At 46.8% G+C, this 23,251-nt stretch overlaps 1 protein-coding gene across 4 annotated transcripts in view; it reads left to right on the forward strand.

Moving 5' to 3' along the window:
• MAP4K4 (mitogen-activated protein kinase kinase kinase kinase 4) overlaps nucleotides 1–23,251 on the forward strand; it is a 255,310-nt gene that overhangs the window by 154,788 nt on the left and 77,271 nt on the right. For all 4 annotated transcript variants that reach the window (XM_073550642.1, XM_073550644.1, XM_073550643.1 and 1 more), the window contains exons 8-11: nucleotides 5,919–5,973; nucleotides 6,064–6,142; nucleotides 14,549–14,724; nucleotides 18,452–18,524. In XM_073550642.1, the coding sequence (XP_073406743.1) occupies nucleotides 5,919–5,973; nucleotides 6,064–6,142; nucleotides 14,549–14,724; nucleotides 18,452–18,524 (383 nt within the window). The remainder of the gene's footprint in view (nucleotides 1–5,918; nucleotides 5,974–6,063; nucleotides 6,143–14,548; nucleotides 14,725–18,451; nucleotides 18,525–23,251) is intronic.

Genomic DNA, 23,251 nt, shown 5'->3' on the forward strand with positions numbered 1-23,251 from the left:
ATCTGTTTCATGATGCCTGAACTACGGCCAGAAAGGATCCGGAGGCCAGTACTGTTACTGCACACATGCATGTTTTGCTGTGAAACACTGCAGCATTTTAGTGAAAACATACTTTACTGAAGGCAGCTGGAGAAGAGTTGACTAGCCCGTGTTATGCCACCGCCATCTTGTCTCCACTCTGCTCAGCTACAATACCAGGTCTCTCCCTAAACACACACCTCAAGAGAGACCTGTCAATCCATGTGAGTTGGGCTGGTAGAAGTCAGCATGAACATGCTTTCTCCCTCACCCATGACAGCACCACGGAGAGAGGGGGTCCGCCCATCAAGGACAGGAACCTACAGACAAAAGAGCGGCACCTCTCCTCCGCCCCCAGTTGGGTTCCTGTCCTTGACGGGTGAACCACGGCAGCAGGAGCGCAGCGCTTACCGGAAGGTGAAGATCCGGGACCGTCCCGTCCGCGGTCAGACAGCGGGAAGGCCCCTGTCGCGGCTGGGTCGGTTGCCGAAGCCGCCACCGCTGCAGCTGAGGGGCTGTCCAGGGTGAGCGGGCGGGGAGGACCGGGCCGCCGCTCCGGGAGGAGTAGGGGCCGGGGGACGCCGGTATAGGGGCAGCGCCGGGTACAGAGGTGTACCAAGATGGCGCTGCCCCGGAAGTAGAATGAGGAACTTCCGGGTCCCCGCGGTCGGCACATGCGCAGTGCGCACTCCCCGGGGGAAGCAGCGGTGCAGGCCGGGAAGACAGGTGACGCCAGGGCGGCTTATTTAAATTGGGAACGCTAAAGCAGCCTCAGGGCTGGAAGCGTTCAGGCGCGATGGATAGCGACCAGCATGAGGAGCTACAGCAGCCTAAGCAGCAGCAGCAGCAGCAACAAAGGCAGCATCACCAGCGCCGCCAAAAGGATAAAGACGGACGGGGGAGCAGGTCCAGCAGCCACTCCACGCAGCAGTCTACTGCAAGGAGCAAGTCACCTGCCGTGGATCGCCCAGTGAGGGATTTGGATCCACTTCCAGAACCGGTACCTGCAACCGCGCATGAGGGGTAAGTGGATCTTCGTGAATGTTCCCCATTGTAATAGACTTCTTTCCCTTATCAGGGAAAGAAGAAAGAAAAGACCAAGAACAGGGAATGCCCCACCTGTGGGAAACCATTACCAACGCCCTGGGAGAAAAAATTGTGTGACTCCTGTATACAGGAGGTCCTCGGCGGTGAAACCCCGGATCATGCCGCAGACCTAAGGGCGGTAATCCGCGCAGAAATTCAGAGTGCCCTTTCATCCAGAAAACGGGAAAGGAAGGGAAGGAAGGGGGACGTGGTGATAGAGTCCCAATCAGACAGCTTATCGTCAGGGGAAGTCACCTCCCATACTGTAAATACCGACTCGTCATCCTCCGATGAGGAGACGGAAGGTCGTCATTGTTTCCCCCTGGACGAAGTGGATGCCTTAGTAAAGGCGGTAAGATCCACTATGGGGGTGGAAGACCCCCGGACTGATAGATCAGTCCAGGACATTATGTTCGGGGGACTGAGTCAAAAGAAACGGAGGGTATTTCCGTTAAATAAGAACGTCCAAGGCCTCATAGATAAAGAATGGGAAAAACCGGATAGGAAAAGCTCGACGGTTCCTTCCATCAAAAGGAAGTACCCATTTGAGGAGGAAGCATCCACATCATGGGATAAGGCCCCCAAACTAGACGTGGCGATAGCCAAAGCTTCAAGAAGGTTTGCACTCCCCTTTGAAGATATGGGTACCCTGAAAGACCCGTTAGATAAAAAAGCGGATACCCTACTTAAGGGCACCTGGGAATCAGCAGGGGGAAACATCAGGCCGGCGGTAGCGGCAACCTGTACCTCCAGAGCTCTTATGGTATGGATAGACCAATTGGAGAGACAGATAAGGGAAGGGGTTCCCAGAGATAAAATCCTGGAATCCATGCCAATGATAAGAGGGGCGGCAGCCTTCCTGGCCGACTCTTCGGCTGATTCGATAAGATTGTCATCTAAAACGGCAGCCTTGTCGAATGCAGCTAGACGAGCTTTATGGTTAAAATGTTGGCCTGGGGATCTCCAGACAAAAATAAAATTATGCGCCATTCCCTGTGAAGGAAAATTCCTCTTCGGGGAAACCTTGGATGACATCCTCGAAAAGGCAGGCGACAAAAAGAAAGGCTTCCCAAACCTAGGACCAGTGACCGCCACAGGCTTTAAACGGTCCTTTCGGAACAAAAAGTTCTTCCAGAGGAGACCCCCGAGAGACCAAAAATGGGAAGACAGAAGAAGGGACAGGGGGTTCATCTTCGGTAACTCGTCCCGGGATAAAAAACCCGCCAAGTGACTGTGGGCCCAGGGTGGGAGGGAGACTAAGTGTTTTCCTCCCAGCCTGGGAGAAAATATCCAACAATCCCTGGCTGATAAATCTTGTAAGATCAGGATTAAGGATAAACTTTTATTCTCTCCCGCCGCAAAAATACATAATTACCCCGATAAGGTCGTCAAAAAACGAACAGGACGCCCTCGAAAAGGAGGTTCTGAGTATGTTGGACAAAAAAGTCCTACAGGAGGTTCCCCCACAGGAGAGAGGCAGGGGGTTCTACTCGCCTCTCTTCCTGGTAACCAAACCAGACGGCACCTTCCGCACCATCATAAATTTAAAAAGACTGAATTGCTATATCAAGAACGAAAAATTCAAGATGGAATCGATCAAATCGACCATCAAAATTCTCTTTCCGCAATGCTTTATGGTGGTCCTAGACCTCAGCGATGCCTACTACCATGTCCCCATTCACAAAGAATCCAGGCAATACCTCAGGCTAGCAGTCTCGATAGCAGGAGAAATAAGAGAATTCCAATACAAGGCCCTGCCATTTGGGATCTCAGTGGCTCCACGGGTCTTTACGAAATTGGTGGCAGAGATGATGGCTCACATAAGAGAACAGGATGTTCTGATAGTGCCTTATTTGGACGACTTTTTAATAGCGAGCAACTCAGGCCAGAATTGCACAGAACAGAGGGACCGAGTGATGAGCACTCTAAAAAACCTCGGGTGGCTTCTGAACCTGAAAAAGTCAAGGCTGGAACCAAAGAGAGTCCAGGAGTTCCTAGGCCTGACACTGGATTCAAACATCCAAGTGTGTTACTTGCCAGATCACAAAAGGGACAGAATTATTCATATGGTACAAAAAGCGAGGCAAAACCCCTCTATGACACTAAGACGAGCAATGTCCCTGTTAGGGTCCCTCTCTGCATGCTTGCCGGCGGTCCAGTGGGCACAAATACATATGAGGGATCTGCAGTGGGATATCCTAACCAACCAGCGGACCTTAGGAGACCACTTGGAACATCATATTACGCTAGGTTCAAAAACTATTCTTTCCCTAGCCTGGTGGGAGGACAAAAACAACTTGTCCAAAGGGATCCCCTGGGAGGCCAAAATCACACATGTAATTACCACCGACGCCAGTCCTGTGGGATGGGGAGCACACATGGGCATCAGCGTGGCTCAAGGGGGATGGAGAAGTCAAGAACTAAAAGCCTCCTCGAATCAAAAAGAACTGCTAGCAGTAAATTATGCCTTGAGTCACTTTTTGCCAGCATTAAAAGGCCATCATGTCCGGATATTCTCGGACAACCGAGTAACAGTGGCCTATATAAACCACCAGGGGGGAACCAGGTCCAGAACGCTAATGGAGGCATCCTTCGAGATATTCGGGTTAGCAGAGAAAAACTTACTGTCCCTATCGGCGCTACATATACGGGGAGTAGAGAACCAAACCGCAGACTTTCTGAGCCGTACCCAACTACATCAGGGGGAGTGGGCTCTAAATCAGTCCGTTTTTCAGAAGATTGTGGAAATGTGGGGAACCCCAGACATAGACTTATTTGCAGACCACAAAAACAAAAAAGTGGAAACATTCTGTTCTCTAAATCCCAAAGGGAATCCTCACACCCTGGACGCATTTATGCTCCCATGGACACGGGGTCTACTGTATGCCTTCCCACCGACCATTCTCCTTCCGGCGGTGATAAGGAAAGTCAGGGAAGAGGGGGCTCGGGTAATACTTATAGCCCCTTTCTGGCCAAAAAGAACATGGGTTTCATGGCTCAGAATAATGTCAGTAACCGACCCCTGGGTTCTACCAGATCTCCCCGACCTTCTATCGCAGGGCCCGGTGCTACACCCCCAAGCAGTGAACCTCCATTTAACAGCATGGAATTTGAAAGGTCACTGCTGAGGGGGAAAGGATTTTCAGAAAATCTAATTTCCACGTTACAAAAAAGTAGAAAACCAATTACAATCAAAGCCTATGGTAGAACCTGGAGAAAATTCCTATCCAGTTCGGGGGAAAAGGTTCAGGATGGAATACAAATGGATAAAATCCTGGAATTCCTCCAAAGGGGGTTAGAACAGGGACTAGCGACTAACACACTGAGGGTACAGGTAGCGGCCCTGGGCGCCCTCTATAATCAGGAGGTGGCGAGCGACCCTTGGGTGTCACGGTTTGAGGGCCGCAGCCAGGTCTAGACCAATAGCTACCCAGAAAGTACCATCATGGGATCTGAACTTAGTGTTGTCAGCCCTAACAGGACCCCCATTCGAGCCTATTCAGTCAGCTCCACTAAAGACCCTATCATTAAAAACGATACTGCTAGTGGCCCTAACATCGGCCCGCAGAGTAAGTGACATTCAAGCCTTATCGGCATTACCCCCATTCATTAAAATTATGGAGGATAGAATTATATTGAAACCTGACCCTGCATATTTGCCCAAGGTAGCAACACACTTCCATAGATCACAGGAGGTAGTCCTTCCTTCCTTCTGCCCAAACCCTACGAATAGAGGAGAGGAGAAATTTCACACATTAGATGTGAAGAGGTGCTTAGTGCACTACCTAGAGGCCACCAAGGGATGTAGGAAGGAAGGATCTCTCTTTGTGTGTTTCCAGGGACCTCGTAAGGGGCTCGGGGCGTCCAAAAGTACCCTGGCAAGATGGATAAGAGACGCGATTGCCCTGGCATACTCATGCAGCGGGAATACCATCCCGGAGGGTCTAAAAGCCCACTCTACAAGAGCAATGGCGACCTCATGGGCAGAAAGATCAGAGGTATCAATAGAACAGATCTGTAAGGCGGCCACCTGGTCAACACCTTCTACCTTTTTCAAACACTATCGCCTAGATCTAGCCTCTGCGTCTGACCTGACCTTCGGGAAAAGGGTCCTTCAGGCGGTGGTCCCTCCCTAAGCTACCAATCTCTGAAATTCTCTCCGTGGTGCTGTCATGGGTGAGGGAGAATAGCTTAGTTACTTACCGATAACGGTGTTTCTCGGAACCCATGACAGCACCCGCTTAATTCCCCCCCTTTTTCACGTGTGCGGTGAGCACGATTTAATGTGTGTAGAGTGTGTTCTTAGACACGAGGTTTCTCTATAAGTATACAAATTATAATGTTATGTATATACTTTTGTTGTTAACTAACCGGGAGACCCTCTGATGCTCTGTAACCAACTGGGGGCGGAGGAGAGGTGCCGCTCTTTTGTCTGTAGGTTCCTGTCCTTGATGGGCGGACCCCCTCTCTCCGTGGTGCTGTCATGGGTTCCGAGAAACACCGTTATCGGTGAGTAACTAAGCTATTTGTGACTAGTCGCATCACCGGCTGCTGTTTAAAAGTGTTTTTTTTCTGAAACCTACAAATCAGCTGGTCGCTCATTAATTCTGCCTTCGGTTCGGGCAGCATGAATCGTCTGTCTGATACCCTTTTAACATGTGCTTCGTTAACTTATATTTTTGTAGGTTATATAGTGCAACATAAAATGTGAAATGGTCCAATCACTTAAAATGATTTATGTAAATAAAAAAAAATTGCTCTTTTTTTCAATAAAACAATTTTGTGGTATTGATGATGTTTTTATAATATTACAGAGTGACCTTTGGTCTTGTGGTATCACAGCTATTGAGATGGCAGAAGGGGCACCCCGTAAGTTATAATAATGGGATTTATGATAAAGGATTCCATAGAAATTGTTTTGTGCAGTCCAATTGACATATTTATTTACTTTTTCCAAAGCCCTCTGTGATATGCACCCAATGAGAGCGCTGTTCCTTATCCCAAGAAATCCTCCTCCACGGCTAAAATCAAAGAAATGGTGAGTTTCTGATGCTTCATAGATTAAGCCCCATGTGATGCTTCATAGACTATGCCCTCATATGCTGCCTCCATATGCTGCTCCATAGCATATGCCCCCATATGCTGCTCCATAGAATATGCCCCCATATGCTGCTCCATAGAATATGCCCCCATATGCTGCTCTATAGAATATGCCCCCATATGCTGCTCCATAGAATATGCCCCATATGCTGCCCCCATATGCTGCTTCATAGAATATACCCCCATATGCTGCCTCCATATGCTGCTTCATAGAATATACCCCCATATGCTGCCTCCATATGCTGCTCCATAGAGTATGCCCAATATGCTGCCCCCATATGCTGCTGCTGCAAAAAAATGCCATACTCCCCTTTCCTGCTCAGGACCCGGCACCTGAGATATTCACTTGTCCCCCGGTCTATCGCTGCTCACCGCTGTCTGCCACCCTCGTCTGTCAGTGACGTTCAGGCAGCAGAGGGCACGGCACGCACTAACCATGTCACCGCGCCGTCTGCTAGCTAAACGTCAGACAGAGGACGCAGCAGAGAGTGGTGAGCAGCGATGGACTGGGGGACAGGTGAATATCGCTATACTTACCCCCTCCTGACACGGTATCTGCAGCCCCGTTTCTCCACGGTCTCCCTTCCTCACTTCCTGCCTTCAGCTGTCACTGATACCGCTCATTACCCTCATGAATATGCACATATTCAGTTTAATGAGCGGTACCATGTGACCGCTGAAGGCAAGAAGGGAGACCGTGGAGAAGCGGGGTTGCTGCAGAAACTGTGCCGGGGGGGGTTAAGTATGACCTGTGACACCCTTGCTCCCCCTCCCCCGCCGACCCTGAAGTATATGACTCGTGTGTAAGCCGAGAGGGGGACTTTCAGCCCAAAACAATGGGCTGAAAATCTCGGCTTATGCACGAGTATATACGGTAGCTTGCAGAATGCTAGCGCTTTCCAAGCGATCTGTAGCATTGCTTGGAAAACTGATTGACAGGTTGGTCACACTTGTCAAACATAGTGTTTGTCAAATGTGACCCACTTTTTAGTATTGATGCTGACTATGCGGCATCAATAGTAAAAAGATATAATGTTAAAAATAATATTAAAAAAAAGATTGTGATATTCTCACCTAGCCTTCCCGATCCTCGCGATGCTCCCCACAACTCCCGTTCCCAGCGATGCCTTTCGACAATGACCCCAGATGACGTAGCATCACGCGAGATCGCTACGTCATCACAGGTAATTGTCACAAGGCATCACTAGGACCATGAGTCGCCGGGAGCGTGGCTGAGAGGCGGGAAAGCTGCGGGAGCCGCTGAAAGGTGAGAATATCCCAATTTTTTTTTTTTTTTTTTTTCAGTGATATGGTACCCAGGGCCTGGAGGAGTCTCCTCTCCTCCAGACACTGTGTACCATCCGCACATGAGCCGCTTACTTTGTGCATGGTGGGCATAGCCACATGCGGAAAGTAAGCGGATCAATGCATTCATATGTGTGCAGAATTTCCGCGATTCCGCGCAAAGAATGAGCATGCTGCGTATTTTTCCGCAATGCGATTCCGCCGCGGAAAAAAAAGCAGCATTAGCACAGCACGTGCGGAATGCCATTGAATTCAATGGGTTGCGGATTGTAAGCGTTTTCGTGGTGAAAAAACGCGGCAAAAACGCTTATAATCCGCACGTGTGCACACAGCCTTAATGTAGAAAATGCTCAAGGATTGGCAGTAGATCTGGTCTGAACTTACGACACTACGTGCCTAACTCATTGTTGCACATGTGCCTTTTTTGTTTAAATTTAGTTTTGTTTTAGCATGCTTTTGTTTTGCGCCAGATTCATTTAATTTGAGCCTTGTACGGCACATGTTGTGAAGGGGTTAATTCTATTTTTGTGTTCACTTGTTTTTTTTTTTTTATTTTAATGTTTGCCGGTATGGAGGGGTTGTTTGTTAATCATGTTTTCGACAAATTCATCAAATGCAAAATTTTTGTCATAATTTTCGGCACCAATGTAGTCTAGTACTCCCACCCCCTCCATGAGTGACTTTTATGTATGTCTGTTTCCTTTTTTTTTTTTTTTCCACAAGAGGTGACGTTTGTGCAAAATGTCTAAAAAGGCATATGAGAGAAGTAAAGAAATCCACATGCATCTGTTTCAAGAATCTGGTGCAAATGCCATATGATGAAAAATGCTTAAAGAGTTAAAGGGAATCTGACAACTGATACATGCTGCCAATCCATTGGTAACATGTACTATTTTCCCTTCACCCATGACAGCACCACATGAGAGAGGGATCCGCCCCGCCAGGACAGGAACCTACTGAAACATAAGGGGCGGCACCTCTCCCCCGCTTCAGTTGGGTTCCTGTCCTGGAAAGGAATCCCTCTGACAGCGGCGGCGCCTGTCAGGATGAAAGACCCAGGGCCGTCCCGGCGTTTAAATTGCAGGGCTGACTTACCTGCGACGTCGGCAGCTGGTAGCGCAGTCCCCGGGGTGTTGCCTGATCCGGGCCCCGGGTTCGTGCGGGCACGTCCCGATGTCCTCCCTTCGGAGGTTCCTCCACGTGCCGCCCTCCCCCTGCGCGTGCGCCCGTCCTTCGCCTGCATGCAGGGGAAGCCGGGGGCGGAGACCGGCGTCCGACGTCAGCGGCGCAGAGGACTCTGGGAGCGCGACCGCTGACGTCATCAGGACGCGACGGTCATGGCGCCGGACGCGACGCCGGCCAGGAGAAGCGGCTGGCGGTCGCGGGGGGGAGGGGTAAGGAGGGGCACTCACCGATTAAAGAAGGAGCAGAAGCGGCTGCAGGGGTGACAATGGCGTCTCAGGAGGATCGCTCACCGTCCCCATTGTCTCTGCCCCCATCACAAGCTTCTGGTCGCAAGAGCCGCTCGAGCGGCAAAAGCAGCAGCCGTCCAAGTCACCGATCGAGGGATTCCTCGAGGTCAAAAGAACGCAAAACGCACGCTCCTTCGCAGCCCCAGAGCCCGGTATCGGTCTTTCCTGGGTGGTGAGTGATCTCCGTGAAAGTAGGCAATGTTGTAATAGGCCTTCCTATGTCTTTTTTTTTTTTTTTTAGGGAGGCAAAAAAGCTATAAGCAAAAAGAAAAATAGAGTATGTGCCATATGCCACAGCCCTTTAGCGAAAGACTACCAAAAGGACTTATGTGTCAGCTGTATCCAGCGGACTATGGCTGAAGAGGCACCGAGCCTGGCAACAAACCTCAGATCAATAATTAAGTCGGAGGTACAGGGCTCACTTAAAAAATTGTTAAAGAAAAGTAAGAGTAGGAAAGCCTCCCCGAGTTCCTCGTCAGGCTCCTCCTCTTCGGAGTATCAAGTTGAGCACGGGTCATCTTCATCCTCAGACAGTGATACGGGGGGCAGACCTTGCTTTCCCGTAGAAGATACGGACGCCCTCCTTAAAGCCATCAGGTCCACTATGGGCCTGCAGGAGGAGAAAGTAGAGAGATCACTGGAGGATGTAATGTTTGGCGGCCTACAAGAAAGGAAAAAGCGTACCTTTCCGGTCAATGACAAGATTCAGGCCCTAATCGAGAGAGAGTGGAAGAAACCGGAGAAGTCAGGTAGCCTTCCCTCCTCTTCAAAGCGAAGATACCTCTTTGAGGCTAAGGACACGGACATCTGGGACAAGGTCCCAAAGATTGACGCAGCAGTGTCTAGGTCTTCCAAGAAGTCGGCCCTGCCCCTGGAGGATTCAGGGGTTTTGAGAGATCCCTTGGATAAAAAAGCGGACTCATACCTAAGGCACACTTGGGAGGCAGGGGGTCTGAAACCAGCAATGGCCGGCACCTGCACAGCCCGGTCATTAATGGTCTGGTTGCAACAACTGGAAGAAAAATTGGTCTCCAAAGTACCAAGAGAGAAAATATTAGGAGAAATGTACCTGCTACACGGAGCTGCCGCCTTCTTGGCTGACACCTCCGCCGACTCGATGAGGTTAACGGCAAGAGCAGCGGGGCTGTCGAACGCCGCAAGACGGGCGTTATGGCTCAAAGGCTGCCCTGGGGACATTCAATCTAAGGCAAAATTATGCTCGTTACCATGTGATGGGCAGTTCTTGTTTGGAAAAGACCTGGATGACATCCTGGAAAAAGCCGGTGATAAAAAGAAGGGCTTCCCCAGATTCATGGGTGATCAAAGGAGACCGCCCTTTCGGAGGGGAAGGTTCAATCGAGGCCGTCCCCCGGGAGAACGGAAAAGGTGGGACGACAAGAGGAAAAAAGAACCAGGGTTCATGTTTGGGGGAAATACCTCAACCGCCAAAAAATCCCCGCAATGACACCAGCCCTCCTGTGGGGGGAAGATTGAGGCTCTTTTCTCAAGAATGGGAGAAAATATCGGCCAACAATTGGATCCTGAAGGGCGTTTAGAAGGGAAGCTGGAACTTTCCGAAAGGTGGAAAAACTCTCTCACTTGGTGGCTAGACGACACAAATTTAGCAGGGGGAACTTTGTGGCACAGGCCCGTGTCCGATGTAATATTGATGGACGCAAGCTCCTCGGGATGGGGGGCACACCTGAGAGAACATATGGCCCAAGGGTCCTGGGGTCACATAGAGCAGAAGGCTTCCTCCAACTTAAGAGAGTTAAGAGCGATAAACAGAGCCCTAGAGGCATTCATTCCCATGTTACAGGGTCAAAACGTCCGAATTATGTCAGACAACAGGGTGGCAGTGGCGTATGTCAACCACCAGGGAGGGACAAGGTCAAACTCCCTAATGGACGAAGCCAAAAGAATCTTACTCAAAGCAGAGCAACATCTAACCTCCCTAACAGCCCTACATATCAAAGGGACAGAAAATGTTCAAGCTGACTTTCTAAGCCGCAACAAGTTAACACAGGGAGAATGGACCTTAAATCGTGTAATATTCCAGAAGATAGTACAGTTATGGGGGCAGCCAGTAATCGACCTCTTTGCCACCAAAAGCAACCGGCAAGTGAGGAGGTTCTGCTCATTAAACCCAGGGGAAAACCCGTGGGCAGTAGACGCTCTACAAATCCCGTGGCTGTTCAAAGTGAGCTATGCCTTTCCCCCAGTAGCGTTAATCCCGGCAGTGGTAAAAAAGATAAGAGACGAGCAAGCCAGAGTAATCCTCATAGCCCCGTTCTGGCCAAAAAGACTGTGGTTTTCACTACTACAAATGATGTTTCTCTCGGACCCGTGGGTACTGCCAGAGATTCCAGATTTGTTAGCTCAGGGGCCGATATTCCACAAACAAGTCAAGGGGCTCCATCTGACGGCGTGGAATTTGAGAGGTCACTTTTGAGAGATAAAGGGTTTTCCCCGGGGTTGGTGACTACTCTAATGAAAAGTAGAAAACCGATAACAACCAACATATATGGCAGAACGTGGAAAAAATTCCTACAATTCCTGGGAAAACCGTTAGGTCAAGAACCCCCAATCGAGTCCATCTTGGAGTTCTTGCAGGCAGGCCTACAGCTAGGCCTGGAGGTTAATACCCTCAAGGTACAGGTTTCAGCGCTGGGTGCATTATACAATTGCAATATAGCGGCAAACAGATGGGTAGCCAGGTTTATTAAATCTTGCCACAGATCTAGGCCAGTTTCCTTACCGAAAATAGCTCTATGGGATCTAAATCTGGTGCTGGAAGCCCTTACGAAGGAGCCGTTTGAACCCATACAGCAGATTTCAACTAAAAATCTCACTCTAAAAACCATCATTTTGGTAGCTCTAACGTCGGCACGTAGAGTTAGTGACTTACAGGCCCTTTCAGTCAACCCACCATATACCCAGATATACCAGGATAGGGTGGTTATGAGAACAGACCCTGCTTACTTGCCGAAAGTAGTAACTAACTTTCACCGAAACCAAGAGATTGTCCTCCCTTCCTTTTGCGAGAATCCGAAAAACCCAGGGGAGGAGAAATTTCATAGCCTAGACGTTAAAAGAACCCTAGTAGAGTATATGTCTATAACCAGCCAGTGGAGAAGGTCCCAGTCCCTATTTGTAGCCTTCCAGGGTGCTAGGAAAGGTTATGGAGTGTCAAAGGGGACTATTGCCCGATGGATTAGGGAGGCCATTAGTGTAGCCTATTCAGCTAGTGGCGTCCCGGTTCCTGACGGCATCAAGGCTCATTCCACCAGAGCCGTTGCGACCTCCTGGGCTGAGAAAGCAGAGGTATCAATAGAGCAAATTTGTAAGGCCGCTACCTGGGCCTCACCCTCAACTTTCTTTAGACACTATAGACTAAATCTGTCCTCCTCTGCTGACTTGACCTTTGGTAGAAGGGTGCTGCAAGCTGTGGTCCCTCCCTAAGGTGTTCGAAGTCTCCAGAATCTCTCATGTGGTGCTGTCATTGGTGAAGGGAAAACCACCATGGTTACTTACCGGTAGCCGGTTTTTCCGGAACCCATGACAGCACCCGTATATTTCCCCCCCTTTTTCACCGTTTGGGTGTGCACAATAGTCGGGTGTATTTGTGTGATGTGGTGTTGGATAAATATGTAACTAACCGGGAAGTCCTCTCAAATGCTCTGTAATCCAACTGAAGCGGGGGAGAGGTGCCGCCCCTTATGTTTCAGTAGGTTCCTGTCCTGGCGGGGCGGATCCCTCTCTCATCTGGTGCTGTCATGGGTTCCGGAAAAAACGGCTACCGGTAAGTAACCATGGTGGTTTCCTGACCGCAATCGCGCTGAGATGTTTAAAAAAAAAAAAAAAAAAAAAAAAATTCTTTAATAATAATCTTTATTTTTATATAGCGCTAACATATTCCGCAGCGCTTTACAGTTTTGCACACATCACTGTCCCCAATGGGGGCTCACAATCTGAATTCCCTATCAGTATGTCTTTGGAGTGTGGGAGGAAACCCACGCAAACACGGGGAGAACATACAAACTCCTTGCAGATGTTGTCCTTGGTGGGATTCGAACCCAGGACCCCAGCGCTGCAAGGCTGCAGCGCTAACCACTAAGCCATCGTGCTGCCCACTTTAACCACTGTACCCCCGAGGGTGGTTTGCATGTTAATGAGGTAATAACTCTGGAACACTTCAATGGATCCAGGTGATTCTGGGATTATTTTCTCGTGACATATTGTACTTCATGATAGTGGTAAAATCTCTTTGATATGACTTGCGTTTATTTGTGAAAAAAGCGGAAATTTGGTGATCAAAATAAAAGAGTAAATCAAACCCCCTTTTATCACCCCCTTAGTTAGGTTAAAATAAAAAGCTTGTATTTATTTCCATTAGAGTTGGGGTTAGGGCTAAAGTTGGGGTTAGGGTTGGAGTTAGAATTGGGGGGGTTCCACTATTTAGGCACCACAAGGGGTTCTCCAAACGCAACATGGTGCCACCATTGATTCCAGCCAATTTTGCGTTCAAGAAGTGAAATGGTGCTCCTTACCTTCTGAGCCCTGCCATGTGCCCAAACAGTGGCTTTCCCCCGCATACGGGGTATTGGCATACTCAGGAGAAATTGCACAACAAATGCCGTGGTCCATTTTCTCCTGATACCCTTGTGAAAATAAAAAAAAAAATTGGTTCCAAAGTAATTTTTTGGTTAAAAAAGTAAAATGTTTTTTCCTTACGCATTGCTTTAGTTCTCGTGAAGTACCTGAAGGGTTAATAAACTTTTTGAATGTGGTTTTGAGCACCTTGAGGGGTGCAGTTTTTAGAATGGTGTCACTTTTGGGTATTTTCTGTTAAATTGACCTCACAAACTAACTTCATATGTGATGTGGTCCTAAAAAAAAAAATGGTTTTATAAATTTTGTTGGAAAATAATAAATCGTTGGTCAACTTTTAACCCTTATAACGTCCTAACAAAAAAAAATTGTTTCCAAAATTGTGCTTATGAAAAGTTGACATGTAGGAAATGTTATTTATTAACTATTTTGTGTGACACCACTCTGATTTAAGGGTACAAAAATGAAAAGTTTGAAAATTGCAAAATTTTCAAACTTTTTTGCCAAATTTGCTTTTTCTTTCACAAACACAAGTTATATTGAAGAAATTTTACCACTAACATGAAGTACAATATGTTACCAGAATAACAATCTCAGAATCATTGGGATCCGTTGAAGCGTTTTAGAGCTATTACCAAATAAAGTGACAGTGGTCAGAATTGTAAAAATTGGCCTGGTCATTAAGTACCAAATTGGCTCTGTAACTAAGGGGTTAATGATGTGTCATATTTTGCTATGTTGGAAGTGTTCTGTTCTGATTGTCCCCCACACTCCAAATATTGATGGGGAAATTAGATTCCAAACCACAATGGGACAGTGATGACGATGTCTGTAAAGTGCTGTGCAATATGATTTTGCTATATAAAATGTAAAATATATGATTGTTGCTTTGTGTTTTCCTCTAATATACATTTTTTTTGTATTATATACTTATTTAATTTTTATTTTCTCTGCAGGTCAAAGAAGTTTTTTAGTTTTATAGAAGGCTGTCTTGTGAAAAATTACATGCAACGTCCCCCTACAGAACAGTTACTAAAGCATCCGTTTATAAGAGACCAGCCAAATGAAAGGCAAGTCCGGATCCAGCTCAAGGATCACATAGACAGGACCAGGAAGAAGAGAGGAGAGAAAGGTTAGTGGTGAACAGCAGTTTCTAGACTTTTAGATAAACCATGGCCGCTCCTGGAACATGTAATTTGAATGACCTAACACTCTGGACAAAGTCCGTTTTTTATTGTTTTTGTTTCTCTTCACCATATCTGCTTTCAGATGGTCCCAAAAATGTAAATATGACATTACTAATGACCTGTTGTATTCTAGTATCAGCAAGCTTCCATCATCTGCCTAAACTTCACCTGTATAAAAGGGTGAATTATTTCAATTTGCTGGCTTAAAAGGTTCTAACTACTTGGATATGGAAGACTGATTCCTAGGACAGGTCATCAATATTGGGTACTTGGCCTAAACAGCACAACTTGTGTACACTGTGTAGCGCCTTTTTTCAGGTAACACCGCTCTGCCTTTATTCTCTTCAGTGGGAGCTGACTTGGAATACCTGTGAACACACTGTATGGAGCTCTGCAGTGCCGGCTATGTGCGCTATGCACATTCGGCTGCTTTGGGAGTTGCAAACAAATTGATTAGCGGGGATGTCAATAGTTAGATCCTCTCTATTCTGATACTGATGATTTTCTCTAGGGACATACCTTCTAAATATGTTTAGGTTAGGAGACCTCCGGACTGTCTATGTCCTGCGGTCGATGCTTGGCTATGATACTTGGACGTATGAATGAGGTCTAAGTCTGCATTGTGGAAAATAACAATTTGAGAGCATTTTTTCTTAGAATTCTATGTTTTGCTGCTTTTTTTGTTGTTGCTCCTGGAAATATATGAATAAGTTGACAATTGAATGTTCACATTTGCTTTGTCAAAAGGTCTGACATTGTAGTCCCTGGTTGGTAACTTTGTTTCAACACGCTTTATTGACAAGTGGAATGGCAACACCAGTCTGTAAATATAGTTTACATTTCCAGGAGAAACAACAAAGAGGCAGCAAAAGAGTTCTAAGAAAAGATGCTCTCAAACTGTTGTTTTCCAGGTGCCTGCTGTGACATGCCACACAACACTGTTCACAATACTCTGTACTAGAAACATAGACACAATTGTCTGTCATCTCTGTACATATGTTATGCTGGGACAGCACACTGAATCCATGGCACGACCGTAGCGAGCGCTAGTAGGCAGTACTAGTCTATAGGTGCATAAACCATACTCAAGGTCAATGTGAGTGAATAATGTGTATCCTACAAGAAACATGGAGTATATAGTCCAAAGTGTAGAAAAAGCAATTTTATTACAACAATACTTTAGTAGTAAATCACATATAATAGAAAAGGATGAGGAAAAATGGCACACAGTGTCACAAAACCAATTCTCAATTTCCATAACATATCAAAAGTACCAGGTATGGGATACAAGATGTACAAATAGTCAAGAGTCCTAGTAACTATATAACATGCAGTAACAAGCGGACTCTAGACAGCCTTTAACTGTCATCAGGTCAAAGGAATATAATAAATATATATATATACATACATATACACTCACTGGCCACTTTATTAGGTACACCATGCTAGTAAGGGGTTGGACCCCCTTTTGCCTTCAGAACTGCCTCAATTCTTCGTGGCAGAGATTCAACAAGGTGCTGGAAGCATTCCTCAGAGATTTTGGACCATATTGACATGATGGCATCACACAGTTGGCGCAGATTTGTCGGCTGCACATCCCTGATGCAAATCTCCCGTTCCACCACATCCCAAAGATGCTCTATTGGATTGAGATCTGGTGACTGAGGAGGCCATTTGAGTACAGTAAACTCATTGTCATGTTCAAGAAACCAATCTGAGATGATTCGAGCTTTATGACATGGCGCATTATCCTGCTGAAAGTAGCCATCAGATGTTGGGTACATTGTGGTCATAAAGGGATGGACATGGTCAGCAACAATACTCAGGTAGGCTGTGGCGTTGCAACGATGCTCAATTGGTACCAAGGGGCCCAAAGAGTGCCCAGAAAAAATTCCCCACACCATGACACCACCACCACCAGCCTGAACCGTTGATACAAGGCAGGATGGATCCATGCTTTCATGTTGTTTTCGCCAAATTCTGACCCTACCATCCCAATGTCGCAGCAGAAATCGAGACTCATCAGACCAGGCAACGTTTTTCCAATCTTCTACTGTCCAATTTCGATGAGCTTGTGCAAATTGTAGCCTCAGTTTCCTGTTCTTAGCTGAGAGGAGTGGTACCCAGTGTGGTCTTCTGCTGCTGTAGCCCATCTGCCTCAAAGTTCGACGCACTGTGCGTTCAGAGATGCTCTTCTGCCTACCTTGGTTGTAACGGGTGGCAATTTGAGTCACTGTTGCCTTTCTATCAGCTCGAACCAGTCTGCCCATTCTCCTCTGACCTCTGGCATCAACATGGCATTTCCGGCCACAGAACTGCCGCTCACTGGATTTTTTTTCTTTTTCGGACCATTCTCTGTAAACCCTAGAGATGGTTGTGCGTGAAAATCACCGTAGATCAGCAGTTTCTGAAATTCTCAGACCAGCCCTTCTGGCACCAACAATCATGCCACGTTCAAAGGCACTCAAATCACCTTTCTTCCCCATACTGATGCTCGGTTTGAACTGCAGGAGATTGTCTTGACCATGTCTACATGCCTAAATGCACTGAGTTGCCGCCATGTGATTGGCTGATTAGAAATTAAGTCTTAACACACAGTTGGACAGGTGTACCTAATAAAGTGGCCAGTGAGTGTATATATATGAGCCTGAAGACCCACCTCTTCCGACAAGCCTATAACCTGCAGTAACCACCGATCTACCAAACCGCTGCACGACCAGCTCTACCCTCGCCTACTGTATTATCACCCTTGTAGATTGTGAGCCTTCGCGGGCAGGGTCCTCTCTCCTCCTGTACCAGTTATGACTTGTATTGTTTAAGATTATTGTACTTGTTTTTATTATGTATACCCCTCCTTACATGTAAAGCGCTATGGAATAAATGGCGCTATAACAATAAATAATAATTATTATTATATATATTTATTATGGTGCCCGCTATATTAAGTAGCAGATCATAATCATAATGAATTGTCATACATCAGGACATCAGGTCAGATCCTAAATAGATACAAGTCAAACTGAAGCAGGCATGTGTAAACAGAAAAACATCTCGCCCATTGTAACCCGTGTGTGGAAATCCAAAAAATGGATAGCCCCGACGCGCGTTTCGCGTGGGCTTCTTCGGGTGGGCCGTGAATAATATGTCAGTAAAAAGTCACAAGCAAGCTGGCGATGAATGACAAAAATCTGTGTGCAGACCCAGCCTAACGCAGTAGTGCTGCGATATTCCACGTGACTGGAAAGCCAGCATATGGTTTATAAAGCATGGTCTGTGATTGCGAGAGTTTTTGGGCATTATTATCTCTTACTTTCACAGAATAACTGAACCTAATCTTCAAAAATGTGGTTGTTGCTTTTCAAAGCTATGAAACTGTTGATCTTGCACGTAATTTACAGAATCTAGACTGACAGAGTCATGAATATGGCTGTGAGTAGAAACATAAACCTTAACAATTAAGAAACATTTGATATCATGTCAAATCCTAGAATGATTAGTTTCAGAATGAATAATGCAATGTGTAAACATGTCTAAAGGATTGCAATATGAATTTCATAAATGTATTGGTTTACACCGAGCATATTTAAGACATTTTCTTTGCTGTTTTTATCCACCTCCTCCTCCCCCCCCCCCCCCCCCAAAAAAAAAAAAATAAATAAAAATAAAAAAAAGATGAAACAGAGTATGAATACAGTGGTAGTGAAGAGGAGGAAGAGGAAGTGCCTGAGCAGGAAGGAGAACCAAGGTATTTCCTTAGAACTTTATACCTTTTTTTTATTTATTAATTTACTTTTTTGTATTTTTATGTTGAGGTTTTCTCGTCTCCGGTGTTTGAGGGTTAAACATACTGTGATGTTATTACATTTAAATATAGCGCCATTTTTATTAAAGGAACCGGTCATCTTGATTTATACTTCCCGTACCGTGGGCAGCAAGAATCATAGTTCGGCTGTGTCATTGCAGTAATTGAATTTCTTCACTATGACATTCAAAGCAGTGGGCAGTTATCACATTGCATCAACACCAGTCTCTGGCTTTTGTGGGATATTCCAGTCATGTCTGTTACACTCCGAAATGCTGTGACATTTCAGAAGAAGCATACTTTAAAAGCCAACCAGGAATTGTGCTTCTCAGATGACTAGAGGAAGGCAGGACACCAACTGGGTACTCCTTGTAGTACTCCCTTTGACTGGTCTCTTTGTGTGTTTGTATATTGGGACAGACCTGTCAGTCAACTGCAGTGGGGAAGGGCTGACTGGGCCCTGCCTCAGAGGAGTCACTCAATATGCAGCATTACTGGCTGGCTTTTTACAGTATGCCTCTTCTGAAATGCTACAGTGTTTCCGAGTGAAACATACATGGTTACAGTAACCCAGATGTGCACTATGATTCATTCTGCCAGTGGCTCTGGCAGCATGAATTAATGACAGGTTGCTTTTTAAATCCTTCATTCCATAGTATTGTAAGTTGTGCACCAGAAATCTTTCTTCTAGTACCATATCTATACTTTCAGTGGAAGCCCATTTTATTCCGCCATCTCAACCACATATGTAAGAGTAAATGGAATCTTATGAAATTAACCCTAGCTTTTGTCTTATGGGAACAACATGCAAAATATTGGCACCACATAAATTCTTAGCTCTATCAGCGAAAAGAGAAAAACACCAAGGTTACTTACCGGTAGCCGGTTTTTCCGGAGCCCATGACGGCACACATGAGAGAGGGGATCCGCCCAGTCAGGACAGGAACCCTACTGAAGATAAAAGGGGCGGTACCTCTCCCTCGCTTCAGTTGGTTTACAGAGCATGAGAGGCCCCCCGGGTTAGTACACATGGTAAAACTATCACCACATTATATCTAACTAAAAAAAGCACCCAAACTATAGTGCACACCAAAGAAGGGAAAAAGGGGGGGAATATACAGGTGCCGTCATGGGCTCCGGAAAACCGGCTACCGGTAAGTAACCTTGGTGTTTTCCCGTCTCCCATGACGGCACACATGAGAGACTTTTGTAGAATAAGACACCTTAGGGAGGGACCACCGCTTGCAGCACCCTTCTACCAAAGGTTAGGTCAGTAGAGGAAGACAGATCAAGTCGGTAGTGCTTAAAAAAGTTGGAAGGTGAGGACCAAGTAGCGGCTTTACAAATTTGTTCAATTGATACCTCAGCCTTCTCTGCCCAGGAGGTAGCCACGGCTCTGGTGGAGTGAGCCTTGATGCCTTCTGGAACTGAAACGCCACTTGCGGAGTAGGATAACATAATGGCCTCCCTGATCCATCTGGCTATGGTCCTCTTGGCTACCCCGTGCCCTTTTCTACTACCCTGAAAGGCTACAAAAAGGGACTGATCTTTCCTCCACTGACTAGTTACTGACATATAATGTACTATGGCTCTTCTTGCATCTAATGTATGGAACTTTTGCTCCTCAGGGTTTCTAGGATTGTTACAGAAAGATGGCAAGGAGATCTCCTGAGTCCTATGAAACTTTTGGAATACCTTAGGGAGATAGGCCTGGTCTGGTCTTAGAACCACTCGGTCATCCAAGATCTGTGTATATGGAGGACATATAGATAGAGCTTGTAGGTCGCTCACTCTTCGGGCTGATGTTAAGGCTACCAGTAAGACAGTTTTAAGTGTAAGTAGCTTTGGTGACAGCTCTAGTAGTGGTTCAAAGGGGTCTTTGGTTAAGGCCTCTAAGACTAGGTTGAGGTCCGAGGGTGGTATCTTTGGGATAATGACCGGCCTTGACCTGCCACAGGACTTTATGAATCGGGATACCCACCTATTGGCTGCTAAGTTGCAGTTATATAGGGCCCCCAAAGCTGAGACTTGGACTTTGAGTGTGTTAGTGGCTAACCCCAGTTGTAGCCCTGACTGTAAGAATTCTAGGATAGGTCCCACTGGCGCTACATCCCCCAAGGGTTCCCCCAGAAAGTCTAGGAACTTTTTCCACGTTCTGCCGTAGATTTGGGATGTTATAGGTTTCCTACTTTTCCAACAGGGTGGAGACTAACCCTGGAGAGAATCCCTGGCGACTCAGTAGCGCCCTCTCAAATTCCAGGCTGCTAGATGGAAGCCCTTCACCTGAGAGTGGACCACTGGTCCCTGGGAAAGCAGGTCTGGAATCTCCGGTAATATCCATGGATCTGTCACCGACATGAGTCTCAGAAGGGAGAACCAAGGCCTCCTCGGCCAAAACGGAGCTATAAGAATTATTCTCGCTTGATCCTCCCTGATTTTCCTGACCACTACTGGGATCATTGTTATCGGGGGAAATGCATAGGCCAGGATGAACTTCCAGGGTATTTGTAGGGCATCTACTGCGAAGGGGTTTTCCCTTGGATTTAGTGGGCAGAACTTCCTGACCTTCCGGTTGTATGCGGTAGCGAACAGGTCTATTTCTGGTCTGCCCCAGGCCTGAACTATTTGTTGGAAGACTTGGGGGTTTAGGGACCATTCCCCTTGTCTTAGGTGCCTGCGACTCAGGAAGTCTGCCTGTATATTTTCTACCCCCTTTATGTGCAGTGCTGTGATGGATAACAGATGTTGTTCTGGTAGCTGGAAAAGTTGATCCGATATTTGCATGAGGCCCCGAGATCTCCTTCCCCCCTGGTGATTGATGTAGGTTACTACTGCCTGATTGTCCGTCATGAATCGGGTGTGGCGGCCCCGAAGTAAAGGAAGGAAATGTTTCACGGCTTTTTCCACTGCCCATAGTTCTTTTACATTTGAACCGTGATCCTTTTCTAGCGAGGACCAGGTCCCGTGTTGAGTGGGACCTCAGGTGTGCTCCCCATCCTGTGGCACTCGCGTCTCTTGTAATGATGTCCTCGACTGGTTTTTGCCATGGGACGCCAGCTGTTAGATTCTTTTCTACAGTCCACCAGAGCAGGGAATCTCTTACAGCCACTGAGAGACATAGGTTGCCTTCTAAATGCCCTTTTAATTGTTTCTGTGCTGACAGAACCTCCCACTGTAGTTGCCTTAAGTGGTACTGCGCCCTTGCTACTGCGGGTATGCATGATGTCAACGAGCCTAAAAGGGACATTGCGTTCCTCAGTGTCATATTTGGTCTTTGTATTGCTGTGCGAGCTAGGCCTCTTATCTTGGTCACTTTGCTCTCTGGTAAGAGGCAGCGTTGTTGCTCGGAGTCCAATATCAACCCTAGGAAGGATTGCTCTTTTACTGGGGTTATCCTTGCCTTGGGGATGTTTACTATCCATCCTAGTCTTACTAGAATTGCTATCACTTCCTTCACTTGATGTGCGCAGTGGGACCTCCCTATTACAAGAAAGTCGTCTAGGTATGGGACGATCACTATGTCCCTGGAACGAAGAAAAGACATTACTTCGGCCATCACTTTGGTGAATACTCTGGGGGCTGTAGACAGGCCAAACAGAAGGGCTGCGTATTGGTAGGGTTTCACCTGCCCCTGGACATAGAGCGCTACTCTCAAATATTTTTGATACTCCCGATGAATTGGGATGTGATAGTAGGCATCTTTTAAGTCTATCACTGGCATGAGGCAATGCTGGAACAGGATCTTTGTGGCCGTGTTGATTGACTCCATATTGAAGGAGCAATTGTCTACCCACTGATTGAGTCTCCTCAGGTTGACAATGGTTCTCCAAGAGCCGTCTAGTTTTTGTAGTAAGATGGGGGAGTAGAACCCCCTTCCTTGTTCTTGCACTGGGACTTTCTGTAGGACTTGTTTTTTCACTAGTCCCAAGACTTCCGTCTCCAGGGCCAGCTGTTGCTCTTGGGCTTTCCTTCTGGGTGTCATTATGAAGGTATGCCTGGGCTGACGGATGAATTTTATTTTTAAACCGTCCTTTATTATGTTTAGAACCCATGTACTGGGGGAGATATTCGCCCAGGCGGAAAGGAAGAGAGAAAGCCTTCCCCCTACCTCCGGCCCAATGTCATTGGGGAGATTTTTTGGAGGAAGTGGAGGGCCCTTTAAACATATAGCCCGATCCTCTTTTTTCTTTAAAGTCCCAGCTTTTTCTATCTCCCGGGGGACGACCCCTGTTAAATCTCCTCCTCCGAAAGGGCTGCTTTTTAGGTTCTCCCGGAAATCGGGGAAAGCTTTTCTTCGTATCCCCCGCATGTTCCAAAATCTCTTCTAGTTTTTTTCCCGAAGAGGAATTGGCCATCGCATGGAATGGAACATAACCTATGTTTTGATGGTAAATCTCCGGGACACCCTTTAAGCCACAGGGCTCGTCTTGCCGCATTTGACAGGCTTGCTGCTCTAGCTGTCAACCTTGCGGAATCTGCTAGGAAAGCCGCTGCTCCGTGTACCAGTGTCAAATTAGACAGAATTTCATCCCTAGGAACTCTATCCTTGATCTGGTCCTCTATTTGTTGTAGCCAGACCATGAGGGCACGAGCGGTACAGGTGCCAGCTATCGCTGGCTTTAATCCACCTGCTGAAGCTTCCCAGATATGCTTTAGGAAATCGTCTGCTT

The sequence above is a fragment of the Dendrobates tinctorius genome, unplaced genomic scaffold, assembly GCF_039654945.1.
Source record: "Dendrobates tinctorius isolate UK_male_01 unplaced genomic scaffold, ASM3965494v1 ptg000166l, whole genome shotgun sequence".
Classification (NCBI taxonomy): Eukaryota; Metazoa; Chordata; class Amphibia; order Anura; family Dendrobatidae; genus Dendrobates; species Dendrobates tinctorius.